Consider the following 14,523-nt stretch of genomic DNA (forward strand, 5'->3'; position numbering starts at 1 on the left):
ATAGGGACATTCGGCCAAATATTGTCCTTCCTTCCGTCACCAGTTATTGAACACCTCTCAGCAACAGCGGTATAGTTCTAGGCCGTCCCCTCCACAAGCGTTCTGTTCAAGAGCTTCCTCAAATGATGGTCTTGTACCCACGCCACCTTCTTCACCAAACTGGTTGCTTGATTTGGGTGCCTCCCATCACGTGGCAAATGATTTGCAAAACTTAGCCATTCACTCTGAATATGATGGCACTAATGAAATTGTTGTTGGGAATGGTAATAAGCTTCCCATTACACATACAGGCACATCTCTTCTACTCACTCCATATTAAAAGCTCTTGCTGTTTGATGTTTTTTGTGTTCCCACCATGACTAGGAACTTACTTTCAGTTTCAAAATTGTGCGAAAATAATAATGTTTCTGTGGAATTCTTATCAAATTGCTTTCTTGTGAAGGATTTGCAGACAGGAATAGTACTCCTAAAAGGACCGCATAAAGGTGTAACCTATCAGTGACCATCTTCTTCCTCCTACTATCTGTCTCCATCTCCAACCGCACTTCTCAGCCAGTCTGCTTCTCTTCAAGAGTGGCATCATCGTCTAGGACATCCATCTCATAGGATTCTTCATCATCTAGTATCTACACAAACATTGCCTATTTCTTCTTTTAATAAATTCCATTGCACTTCTTGTTTATGTAATAAATCTCATAAAATTCCCTTTGGAATTTCTTCTATGTCAAGTTCAAAGCCTCTCCAATTATTATATACTGATGTTTGAGTCTTAGCAATTTTCTTAAGTTGTTTTATTATGCATATATAAATACATATATACATATATTTTGTACCTTGAATGTGAGTGAAAACATCCCAGTTGCTAAGACTCTTACCATCTTCAGGATCTGCACCTTCAAACTGTATGCAATGCCCAGCAAAACTGAATCTTAAAAATTAAGCAGAGAAGAAGGAATAATAAATATTTAAAGAAGAAGAAGAAGTGCCTGATATGAAGAAGTGCTGGTTCCAAAGAAGAAGGCTTCCGGGAATTTTTATATAATTTATGAAAACACTAAGACTACCATGGCTTATTATAAGTACTTTAGGTCCTTGTATGGTAGTAATTTTTATCTGTATATTCTATCAGCCTGACACCTGATATTCATATGGGTTGTTATTTAATAATTAATCAACCCAAGTTGCAATATTATAACTCTATGTTTTTCCCGTTGCTGAATTTTAATGAAATCGTTTTTTTTTTGTATATATATATTGAATTATATTGTTTCAAACAATAATTATTATTTTCTCCATTATATATATCCGCAATATCAGTAGATTTGTTGTTCATCTCCATTAATGGAAATTTAAGCTAAAGAAGACTCAACAAGGAAGAAAGCAACGAAGAGGGAAAGAAGTAGAGCTGGGATCTTGTGACTTCATTTTCGTATAATTTCTGTAAATACTGAAAGACTCACATAGCTTATTCAGTTATTCTTATAAAGATTAGGAGCACAAAAACTTTTTGCGCTGGTTTGAAATGCTTGATTACACATCAGATTGGATTTGACTAATTTGAATTTGGTGAATATATATATATATATATATATAAAATAATATATATTTAAAATAATTCAACCCAATCCAAAGGGATCCTCTAATTTCGATAATTTGGGAGTTCAAAACAGAGACAGTTTAGAGTTCGGACATGCCGGTTTATATGGTATATGTTTTAAAAAAGCGTAGTCTCAAATTTAAAATGTTATCCAGCATATCAACTTAAAAATATAAAAATGTAAATTATATAATAAGTAAGCAATTTTTGGCAGGTAAGTTGATTTTCTTAATTTTTCTACCAGGTAATTTTTATTAATTTATAATAAACTTAGTCAAATTTAATAATTTATCGACACAAGTTGCAAGATTACAACTCGGTGCTTTTTCAGAGAAAAAAAAAAAAAAAAAAAAGAAAGAAAGAAAGAAAGAAGAAAAACTCGGTCCTTATGTATGGATTGTAATAAAATCGATTTTTTTTTTCAATTGAATTATCTTACAACAATGATCAGAATTATTTATACATATATATATATATTTCCAAAATATGATATTGAAAAGGGTAAGTTTCACTTAGCCCCTTTAGTTAGCATTTTTTTGCACAAATGCATCATTATATTTGGCAAATTTCACTATGGTCCCTCATGTTTCATTTTTGTTTTGCTTTAACCTCTTAGCTAGTCAAACTTTAGAGACCTTATATAATTTAATAAAAAAGACAATTCTAATTACTCTTTTAATAATATATATATATATATATATAAACATTTACAAAGAGCAATCAATTTTTTTTTTGAATTACTAACTATCCATTATTTCTTATAACATTTATGCCCAAAAAATTATAAAATAAAGTTATAATTGTTATTTGAAAAGAAATTTAAAAATATATAAAATAGAAAATATAATAATTTTTATAAAATGAAATAATAAATGGATTATTTGTATATTTTAATAAGTAAAAAAAAAATGTTAAAAGGTATCATTTTAAGTCAAATAATATATGAGTTGACCAATAGTTTGACTACTAAAAGAAGCTAAATTAAAAAAAAAAAAATGTAAAGGGGTTAAAATGAAACGTAAAGTTGCTATATTGAAATTTTTTCAAAATAGAATTGCATTTTTACAAAAAGTCCAGAATAGAGGAGGCTAAAGAAAAATTCACCCTATTGAAAATGAAAATTATATAATTTAAAAAAATGAAAATGATATTAAATCAACTTGTACTTTTTTTAAATGAAAAAGAAAAAAAATACATTTATATACAAGTTAAATGCATCACTTTCTCAATTAAATAAAAAAAATTAAATAATTTAATCATGAGAATATCTTTTATTTTTGTTATTCAACTTCGTGTATTTTGATCCATGTGATAAACTAATCTCTTAGGCCACATTTATCCGATTACAACAAAAAACAAAATGATATTGTATCCCAATAAGAAATCAAATAAAAGACTATTTTTCATTGTTGTTACCTTTCAATTATTAAGCAGCTGGGCCAATATTGCTTTACCTGTGAAAATCGTCCCCCTCTAATTTCATTCTTGCTTTTTCATACTAATAATCTTCCAAATCAGTTTTATTATTTTATTTTACTTTATTATTTTTGGTAATGAATCTTTCAAATCACTTAAGTTGTTATGTGTTTATCTCATTTTATTTCTACCTTGCAGGTTGTATGCAGGCTCATTTCTTTTTCCCTTGGCTGTCCTATTATTATTTATGCATGTCTACATTTGTGTATTTTGATGTTTTTAAATTTAATAAATCAGTTTCTCAACTACAAAATAATAATAATTATAATAATAATAAATGAGAATTTTCATCTGTCCTTGTGTGCTATATTGGACCCGATGGACCGATAGAGCTATACTGTTTTTCCCTTTTGTACACCTAAGTGGGCCCAACGGGACCATGCATTGCCACCAAAAGTTGGGCCCTTATTTGCCTTCTATGATATACCTGACAGGCCCCATTCACCTCTGCCATCCTTTTAGTCCTTTCTTTATTATTATTATTTTTTTTTTATCTTTTATTTTTTGTTTATATCCCTGTATATTTAGTTACTTGGCCTTTATTAATTATAAGTTGTTGGTTAATGTACTTTTCACACAAACACAGACATTCAAAATATTTTGGAAAACTATATTTTACCAAATTAGAAAACTTAATTTAATTTGACTTTCGAAATTATTAATTACATTTGAATTATTCTTGTTAGTTTGCATTTCCTACCCGTTTCTTCTTGCTGAGCAAATATAGAAAAATAAATTATTCTGACTTTTATATTTATTTAACTGCTTTATGTTAATAGCCATAATTTTTTTAACCAAAAAAAAAAAAAGCCATTGTAATAAAAGAACAAATTAATTACTATTAATCAAATTTTCTACGTTTAATTATAAAATTATAATAAATGCATTTGGAAAAAAAAAGTTTCATACTAATTTATAAGTACGTCTATGTTAGGACACTTTAATTAGCTGGGCACATTTAAAGTAGAGTTCTGTAAGATATCCATTATCTTTATGTATAGCTCAAAGTGTGTCTTTCTCTACATAGTTCTTCGATGCAGGGTAAACTTGAATGGTCATTTTCTCAAAAAGACACAGCAATTTTAAGTAAATTCAACACAAAATAATTTCATATTTAGACCTGCTAAAATCAATCAACTTCACCAACTTATGCCCACGCCTAATCTTTCCCTTCGCTTTCTTAATGATTTGTTTTTCCCTCCGCTACCACAACCGAAAATAAACCACATAGCTAAATAAATGTTGAACCACTTATAACATGATAAAGAAAAAGGGTTTTCTTTTTGTTTTCTAAATTATCAATATTAAAAATATATAATATCTTTAAGTTGATATTCGTACTTTTCAAAAAATTAAAAAAAAAAAAAAAAAAAAAAACAAATTGGTATCTGTAGCAAATCTGTTAGGAAATATGTAGACGAGCTGCCACAAGGCATAAAAGATAGTTCAGATATTTCAGAATTTTCTCATACACATTATAGACAATAAAAATAATAATTAATATATTCACTATTTAGACGAGAAAAATAATATAACGAATTATTCATAAAATTTATCATTTGCAATATAAAAGTTAGTGACAAAATTCAAATAGAAACCTAACTACTCTTGGCAAAAATTTCACAGAAGATTGCTACCAAAAACAAAGAAAAAAGAAAAATTCTTTTCGGTAACATTATTGTTCGGTAATCCAAATTAGTATAACATAGTTAGTAACAATATACAGCATACAAAACTGACTTGGAAAATAAGCGATGGATAACCTTTTGGTAACATATTACAATAATTTGGATTACTATACATTATAAAAACATGGTGACCTAATTGTATTCCTCCTTACCTTTTCCGTTGACAAATCACATTTGTTTTTGCTGCTTCTTCCATTGACAAAAAAACACAATTATCTGGTCAAGAGTATCCAGCTTCCAATTTGATTAGAACTTTTAAGATATGTATAGAATTCATTTTATACTACATAGTTAATGTTTCTAAAAAGAATCAAATGCGGTATGCATAACATTCAAATTATGGGGTGGTACAGAAGTTTGAGTTGTAGAGTTGAAAATGGTAGTGTTGGCGAGGAAAGAAGTAAACCATGCTGCAGAGAGCTTTGGAGTTCTTTGAAGGGAATTGGTGATTCGGTCAATATGGTAGAGCCCAAATCTCATGCTATACCCAAATCTCCATTCAAAGTTATCCGCTAAGGACCATATGAAATATCCACGTACATCTGCCCCATCCCTGCCAATATCCGCAACAAACTAATTTAGCTATATCATTAGGAAATTAAGATTCAATTATATATAAATTAATTACCTTATTGCACCTGCTAGAGCAGCAAGGTAAGCTTTATGAAATTTGATGCGATCTTCATCTTGTAGCAAATTTTCTACTCGTTCATTCTGTTCTGTTTTTGAAGAATATCCTGAAAAATAATAGAAGAAACAAGAAAAGAAAAAAAAGAAAAAAGGAAAAAAAAAGAAAAGAAAAGAGAGTAAATTTCTTTTCCAGAAAAAAGAATAAGCAACAGTTTTAAAATCAATTAATGAGCATGTATGATATAGATGAACATTATTGCAAAATATAAAAACCAAAGTTGTGCCATTTACTAACCATTTTCAGTAACAAAGATGGGCATGTTATCATATCGTTCCTTGAGATAGTCAACCATCTTCTTCATGCCTCTGGGAACTACAAAGAGCATTTTCACTCCTGTCTGAAAACAAAGCGCAGACAAGAAAGACAGGCAAGAGAGAAAATGAAGGAACAGAAACCATAAAGGAAGTGAGAGGCCATGAGAATTTTCTTTTTTTTTTTTTATTATTATTATTTTTTATATTGGGGGTGCAGGGATTTGAGTATGAAACATACCGGTTCACCAATTGGAATACCATCTCGTTCTGTGAAGGTACTGAGGAAGCCTCCAATGGGGCGGTCATCACCAGCAGAGCAAGCAGAGTAAATGCAGTCTTTGGCATACAGAGTTGAATAGTGGTTTAGTCCAATGAAGTCCAAACTGCCTCTTATAAGCTCTTTCTCTTTATTGGAAAAGCTTGGCAAGTCCAACCCAAGGTAGTGACGCATTTCAGCAGGGTATTCTCCATATATTAGAGGATCTAACATCCTATCTAACCAGAAAAAAAAAAAAAAAGGCTAAAGATTCATTTCTTACTTTCTTGTGCTTGCAATATGGTTGGTGATGTTACTCAAGACATGTTTTCCATTAGAACATAGACTTCCTAATCATAATTTTCCCAAGTTTCTAAATCAAAATATCAATAGAAATGAAACCAAAGAACTCACCAGGCCACACTGAAGGCCAAGGCTCTGTTAACAGCTTCTCGATCCACGTCTTCATCATCTCTAAATGGTTCGTACATAAATGCGTTTACAACAATTCCAATTAACCCACCTTGTTTCTCCTACTTCACCATCAAATTGATTAATTCGTTCGTGTAAAAAAGAATAATCACTTAATGAAAACAAAAGGACAAGAACAAATTAAGGCAAAATAGTACTAATTGTAATCACTGTTGACATTGAATACCATTCAATATTATTAACAAAAATTTTCATTTTCATTGATCACCTATGACAACAGATCACAAACATACAGTGCTTGCTAAATTAATTTACCTTGAAGTGCTTACGATATATCTCAGTGGCCTTGGCATGTGCCATCAACATGTTGTGCATGGCGATGAGAGGCTCTACATCAGAATTTCCAACCGAACAATTTCCAAAAGGCTGCGAACAGTGCAAGGGTGGGAACTGTCCTGTTAAGTAGGAAAGATCTGCTAGAAGGTTTGGCTCGTTGATGGTCATCCAATACTTCACTCTGTCTCCAAATTCATTGAAACATATAGTGGCAAAATATACAAAATCTTCCCTACAAAAGGACATTATGTGTAACTTCAAAGAAATTCACAATGACACAGATCTTAATTAAATCCCACAATCGATGGAAGAGATAAAGATATAATTACTGTATCAAATGGTTTAGCCAACCCCCATATCTGTCCTCTAGTATTTACGGCATGTCCACGTGGTGAATTGTCACAAATGGCTCAATTCCTGCATTATTTGTTAAGCAAATGATTATTAATAAGTAGTGTTCTTCTGGTTCTAAAAATTAGGACAAAAAAATTAAGAAATACCTCTGAGCAACAGGTTGTCAATGATTTTGTTATAAAAATCGATCCCTTTTGGATTAACATTGCCAAATCTCCCTTCTATTACATCACAACAACAATACAAATAATTAAACAAATAGTGATAAATTATTATTATTATTATTTTTTTTTGGGTTGGGGAATTAACAGAGTCACTTTAACATATACTTACTAGGCAGAATTCTTGCCCACGAAATTGAAAACCGATATGCATTTACTCCAAGAGAATGCATTATTTCAATGTCTTCCTATATATGTTAGGAAAAAAAATAAAAAATTATACCAAACCCTTTATACTGTGAACCATTTATGGTTCAGAGTAGTAAAGACAGAGAAAATATAAAAAGTAAAAAAAGGTGAAACTCAATTACCAAGTAGCGATGGTAATGATCATCTGCAACGTCTCCATTTTCGTTATTGTGAATGTTTCCTGAAGTAGTATTTGAGATGTTGAGATAATATATGGAATCAAATATTTATAAAATATTTCAAATCATATTAATTAAATCCAATATTTCTATATGCAAACTTAACAATGAAGAGAGATATATATTTTGTTTATTACCTGGAATATGAGAGAAAATATCCCAGTTGCTAAAACCCTTACCATCTTCAAGATATGCACCTTCAACCTGCAAACATTGTGTGCAAAAAAGAGAATCACAGAAAACAGAGAATGAGAATAATATAGACATTTCAAGAAGATGAAGAAGAAGTAAGTGCCTGATATGAAGAAGTGCTGGTTCCAAAGAAAAAGCCTTCTGGGAATTGAGATCTTTGGATAATTTGTTGTTCATCTTCATTAATTGAAGTTTGAGCTAAATAAACAGAGCTGTCAAAGCAGAAGAAGTAAAAGAGCAGATAGAAGGGAAATAAACAGAGCTGACATCTCATTACTTCCATTTTTTTACTTCTTTTTTGTGTAAAACACTTGGACTCACTTGACTGGGAGTTTTTATTCTCCCAACAATCATTTAGAATCATTTTTATTGAATTATATTTGATGTTATTGCCAACTTCTTGAAGTGGCGACAAATGTTAAACTTCATGTCATTGCCAACTTGTGAAGTGACAACTTTTAAAGCTTATTCTTGTTCGTTGGAATAGGTTTTTATTCTTTATCAGTTTTTTTTTTTTTTTTTCCTTCCCCTCTATATACAACAAATGTTAAAGCTTTTTCACAAAAAAAGAAAAACAAATGTTAAACCTTGTTACTTGTCCTTTAAAATAGTTTTAAAAATTATTAATTGAGATGAAAATTGTGATATTGATAATGAAAATCATATCAAACCAACTGTTACTTTTAAAATCAAATCAAGGACAAACAGATTCCATGAAGGAAAAACATTAATGGTGAACATGGTGTGGTAGAAATGAAAAAAAAAAAAGAAAAAAAGAATCAGATTCCCTCTAATAAAAAAAGAAAAAAAAAAAGAATCAGATTCCGTCTCACAAATCTCATGATGTAATAAATTTTGTCAAAGAGAAACCCTCGTGACCCTGTCGTAAAAGCAAAAGTCGAGGGCTCGTGCAACGGTCTAGCATTGGGATAAGGAAACAGCCATGGTTCTGAACCATTGTACAACTTGACCCCAAAATAATAATAATAATAATAATTAAATTAATTAATTAAATCATTTAATCATGTGTACATTTTAATTATAATAACATTTATCAACTAAATAACAAATAATCCTTCTAGTCGAACATCAAACCTGATTTTAAATCCTCTTATCCAATTTAATATATATAAATATATATATATGTACCCAAAAGAAAAAAAAATATATATATATATATATATTATTTTTTATTATATTTTCCTATCAATTATTATGTTGTTGGGACATCGCCTTCGTACATGCGACAGCAAAGACATTTAAAATGTTTTGGACAACTATGTTTCATAAAAATTTCAAAACTTAAAATTAGTAAGACTTTATAAATTATTACAATTTAATCATTTTTTTTTAATTTGTATTACCTATTCGTTTCTTCTTCCTCCAAAGATAAAGAAAATAAATTAAATATTTGACATTCATATTTATTACTTTATGATATTGTATATATTTTTTAATGGTTATAGCACAAGAAAACAACAAACAAAAGTTCCAACCAGCAATGTCCAAAAAAGAAAAAAAAAAAAAACAAAAACAAAACAAAACAAAAAAAAAAAAAAAACAAAAACAAAAACAAAAGTCCCAACTATATTTTGGATCAGCAATTTCATAAATAATAAAACACATATTGTGATTATTAAATCAAACTTATATGAATAGAGAAAGAAGAACTTGAGCAGAAGAATTCAAGAGAAAGAATTCAATTTGTTTAGGCAAATTGATGATTAATTTAATTTACAACAAATTAAAAAATTAAATATCTAAATCATTATTTTTAAAAAAAATCGAAAATTTCAATTGCAATACTTTAAAATTGAATGTATCAAAATATAATTGACCTTATAATTAAAATTACATATTTGCTCATTTTACAGCTTATAGTAAGCCAGTATGTGATACATTTTGGTTATGGGATGGTGCTGAAATCAGAGTTGTATGGTTGAAAAAGGTAGTGTTGGTGAGGAAAGAAGTAAACCATGTTGCAGACAGCTTTGGATCTCTTTGAAGGGAATTGGAAATTCGATCAACATGGTAGAGCCCAAATCTGATGCTATACCCATGTCTCCATTCAAAATTATCCAATAACGACCATATGAAATATCCACGCACATCTGCCCCTTCCCTGTCATCAATATCGAAAACAAGCTAAGCCACATCATCAAGTGGTTAACTTAACCATAATTTTAATTACTTGTTTCAATTATATATAATTCATTTTTTCTAATGTACATATGAATCCTATGTTATAGGAAAACAAATATGAAATTCTATGAGAGATTTTAGTTTTCAAATTTAGTTAAGAGAAATGTGGTGGGCTCATTTGGAAATTGATTGTATAAGAAAAAGTGATTTTTCGAAAAATTAATAATATTATTCATATTCCCCTAAAAGAATGAGATTATAGGCGATAATTCTAGAAATTAATTCGTAAAGAAAAAAAAGTTGTTATGTCTCAAATCTTCCTTCTCTACCATATTTTCAGTAAGACCAAAATAATAGCTAGCTAAATCAATCTAACTGTGATTCTTATTTTGACCAAAATTTTTATTAACCAAAAGAGACCTTTTATGGAAAAGGCATACGTTAGAGTGGTATTTCATGGGCTTATAAATTATTACCTCATAGCACTGGCTAAAGCAGCAAGGTAAGCTTTATGGAATTTGATGCGATCCACATCTTGTAGCATATATTGTCCTTGTTCATTCTGCTTTATTTTAGGAGAATATCCTGAGATATAGTAGGGAAAAAAATAAATAGTAATTTTTTATTTTTTTTTTCCTGTAAAAAGAGTAAGCATCGATTCAAAATAAACTAAAAACACGTGAGGATGTATTAAACACACCATGAACATTATTGCTGAAAATCTAAGTTATCAACATCAATCTGAAAAAGCAATCATAAATTTGGCCCGGTAGTTACCACTGAAAGTAAACTTTCAAATCCAAGATTTAATCTATGATTTGAATAAAAAATCTCCCCTACCCTTATAATAATAATAAAAAGAAAAAAAAAATTCAATTGAAATTTTTTTTTCTTTCTGATGAAAATTTTATGGATGAACACACAAAATATAGTTGTTTGCATTTACTAACCATTTTCAGTAACAAAGGTGGGCATGTTATTATATCGCTCCTTGAGATAGTCAACGATCTTCTTCATGCCTCTTGGAACTACAGAGACCTTTTTCAGTCCGGTCTGAAAACAAAGCACAAACCAACAGGATAAATAGAATTTTAAGCAAAACTAAAGAAAGACAAGAGAAAAACAAAAAATAAAAATAAAAATTAAGGAATACAAAACCATAAAGGAAGTAAGAGGCCATGAGGGATTTATTTATGTTGTAGAATTCTGGAACTATTTCTATAATAAAGAAACTGAACAAAAAACACACAAATTTACCGAGGTTCGGTCAAAATCGACCTACGTCCTCGTTGCTCAGGTGTTGAGCTTTCTGCACTATGTAAATGTAGTGTTTACAAGCTCATTTGCAGACTCTCTAATGGAGGATTCACACAAGAATCCCCAAAGCCAAAACCCAAGAACCCAATACACCCATTCACTCTTCGATCTCCACAAAGATCTCACTCAAACCCACGTTGACAACACAAAGAAAACAAGAAAGAATGGCTCTCAAAACTCAAAAGGATTCTGTTTTCGGACACAGCTCTATATACGGGTCTGCAACCTTTCTCTCTTTTTCCCTCTCTGTTTTTCTATATCTGATATATGAAGAAGACCAAAAAATACACATATATTTCCAGAAACAACAAAACGGTGCGTTCAATTAATCCCAGCAGCTCCAACGTGGCAAGCAACCTGTAAAATAACTCTATGCCTTTTATTAACTGATGTGGCAGCAAAGTGTTGTCGTTTTGGAGCCTGGAAATCTCTTTTTCTTTCTTCTCTGACCAGCAGCTTGTAAACACTTATATAGCTAACCAGACTTGAGGATTATTTTACTCACAATTTATTTTTGATATTGGAGGTGCGGGGATTTGAATATAAAACATACCGGTTCACCAATTGGAATACCATCTCGTTCTGTGATGGTAGTGAGGAAGCCTTTAATTGGGTGGTCACTACCTGCAGGGCAAGCAGAGTAAATGCAGTCTTTGGCATACAAAGTTGAATAGTGGTTTAATCCAATGAAGTCCAAACTGCCTCTTATAAGCTCTTTTTCTTTATCAGAAAACCTTGGCAAGTCCAACCCAAGGTATTGTCGCATTTCAGCTGGGTATTCTCCATATACTAGAGGATCTAACATCCTGTTTCGAGGAGAAAAAATAATAAAAATAATTTGTTCACTTATTTTCTGTTCAAGAACCACACACCAAGATATTATTTTAATCGTGCTCGGAACATGAAAATAATATTCCAAAAAATAAATAAAATAACTCACCATGCCACATTGAAGGCCAAGGCTCTGTTAACAGCTTCTCGATCCACTTCTTCATCATCTCTAAATGGTTCGTACATAAATGCATTTACAACAATTCCAATCAACCCACCTTGTTTCTCCTATTTCACACCATATCAAATTCATTACACATTCCTCCATTCAAACACAATCACAACTTAATAAAAACAGGAAAAACAAAAAACAAAAAAAATACTATTTATCATTATTGATGTGACTTTTACACATATATATATATATATACGGAAATTCTATAGTGAAGACGGTTCGCATGAGGACCGCAGTATTAATGATAGTTTTTCATAGTATTAATGACGGTTTTTTAAAAAATCGTCATCAATACTATGAAAAACCGTCACCAATACTGTGATTCGCATGAGGATCGTCGGCACCATAGACGGACTGTATATATATATATATATATATAGAGAGAGAGAGTTTTGTATGTGGTGGTGATAAATCATACATGTATCAAAAGTTAAATAAAGGTGTAAAATGAAAAAAAACCATTCAATATTAACGAACATAAATTTTCTTTTCTTTGATCAAGTGTTTGCTAAATTTTAGTTCACCTGAAAGTCGTTGTGATATATATCAGCAGCCTTGGCATGTGACATCAACATATTGTGCATGGCGATGAGAGGCTCTACATTGGAATTTCCAACTGAACAATTTCCAAAAGGCGGCGAACAGTGTGACGGTGGGAACTGTCCAGTTAAGTAGGAAAATTCTGCTAAAAGGTTTGCCTCGTTGAGGGTCATCCAGTGCTTCACTCTATCTCCAAATTCTTTGAAACATATAGTGGCAAAATGAACAAAATCTTCCCTACAAAAAAGGACATGATTTAGAACTTCAGAGAAATTCATAACAGGCAGAGCTGAATTAAATCCCACAATCGATTGAAGAGATAAAAGATATAATTACTGTATTAAATGGTTCAGCCAACCCCCATATGTGTCCTCTAGTATTTGCGGCATATCCCAATGGAAAATTGTCACAAATGGCTCAATTCCTGCATTCATCATTATATAAATTATTATTAATAACTAATAACGTCTCTTTCTATAAATTAGGACAAAAAAATTAAGAAATACCTCTGATCAACAGGCTATCAATGATTTTGTTATAAAACTCGATTCCTTTGAGATTAACATTGCCAAACCTCCCTCCTATTACATCACAACAAGACAATTAATAAACATTTACTTATAAATTAATCATTTTATTTTTTTGGTTGGGGAATTTACAGATACGTACTAGGCAGAATTCTTGCCCATGAAATTGAAAACCGATATGCATTTACTCCAAGAGAATGCATCATTTCAATGTCGTCCTATATATGTAAAATACCAAAATTAAAAACAAACCCCTTCTCGCTTGTTTTCAAAGTCTATTTAAAAAAAAGAAAAGAACAAAAGAAGAAGGTAAAGTTCAATTACCAAGTAGCGATGGTAATGATCATCTGCAAAGTCTCCATTTTCGTTATTTTGAATGTTTCCTGAAGTACTTGAGATGATCAGATATATATCAACATTTGTAAATATCAAATGGTATAATGAATTCCATGTTTTTCTATACCTGGAATGTGAGTGAAAACATCCCAGTTGCTAAGACCCTTACCATCTTCAAGATATGCACCTTCAATCTGTATGCATTGTGTAGAAATACAGAATCTCAGAAACAGAGAAGAAATAATAAATATTTCAAGAAGATGAAGAAGAAGAAGTGCCTGATATGAAGACGTGCTGGTTCCAAAGAAAAAGCCTTGAGGAAATTGAGATCTGTAAATTTGTTGTTCATCTCCATTATTAATGGAAATTTGAGCCAAAGAAGACCCAACAAGGAATAAGGCAATAAACAAGAGAAAGAAACAGAGTTGAGATCTTGTGACTTCCATTTTTGTTTAGTTTATTTAAAAACTTAAAGACTTCATATAGCTTATTCTTGTAAGACTAGAAGCACAAAGACCTTCTGGTGTTGTTTTCGAATGCGAAACTACATATAGGATTGGATCGCACTCATTTCAATTTGATAAAAAAATATATAATTTAAAATAATTCAATCCATTTCAAATGGATCCACACGGACAATAATTTCGGAGTTTTGTCTATATTAACAAAGTCAATGTGTGTACAAGTTGTACATGCCGGTTTATATATTATAGTTTCAAAATAGCATCCATCATCCAACATATCAACTTCTAATTACGATAATGGAAATTATATAATTAGTACGTGACCT

The 14,523-nt window shown here is 30.6% G+C and overlaps 1 protein-coding gene and 1 pseudogene across 1 annotated transcript; both read right to left on the reverse strand.

Moving 5' to 3' along the window:
* Nucleotides 1-4,990: 4,990 nt before the first annotated feature.
* LOC107432444 (beta-glucosidase 18-like) lies at nt 4,991-8,351 on the reverse strand (annotated as a pseudogene).
* Nucleotides 8,352-9,671: 1,320 nt separating this feature from the next.
* On the reverse strand, nt 9,672-14,234 carry LOC125419628 (beta-glucosidase 18-like). Its single transcript, XM_060812817.1, has 11 exons — nt 13,861-14,234; nt 13,722-13,780; nt 13,540-13,615; nt 13,377-13,451; nt 13,207-13,294; nt 12,855-13,107; nt 12,265-12,383; nt 11,878-12,130; nt 10,958-11,060; nt 10,484-10,592; nt 9,672-9,987 (listed from the first exon to the last, which is right to left on the reverse strand). Exons 1-11 carry the CDS (start codon nt 14,177-14,179, stop codon nt 9,741-9,743), a joined length of 1,701 nt encoding a protein of 566 aa, XP_060668800.1. The 5' UTR covers nt 14,180-14,234; the 3' UTR covers nt 9,672-9,740.
* Between the last annotated feature and the right edge of the window lie 289 nt (nt 14,235-14,523).

The sequence above is a fragment of the Ziziphus jujuba genome, chromosome 11 (assembly GCF_031755915.1).
Source record: "Ziziphus jujuba cultivar Dongzao chromosome 11, ASM3175591v1".
Taxonomy (NCBI): Eukaryota; Viridiplantae; Streptophyta; class Magnoliopsida; order Rosales; family Rhamnaceae; genus Ziziphus; species Ziziphus jujuba.

Coding starts and splice junctions, on each gene's coding strand:
- LOC125419628 (XM_060812817.1), bottom strand. CDS start 14,179: ATGGAAGTCACAAGATCTCAACTCTGTTTCTTTCTCTTGTTTATTGCC. Junction 13,295..13,376: donor TGATAGCCTGTTGATCAGAG/GTATTTCTTAAT, acceptor TGATGAATGCAG/GAATTGAGCCATTTGTGACA. Junction 9,988..10,483: donor GCTTTAGCCAGTGCTATGAG/GTAATAATTTAT, acceptor TATTGATGACAG/GGAAGGGGCAGATGTGCGTG.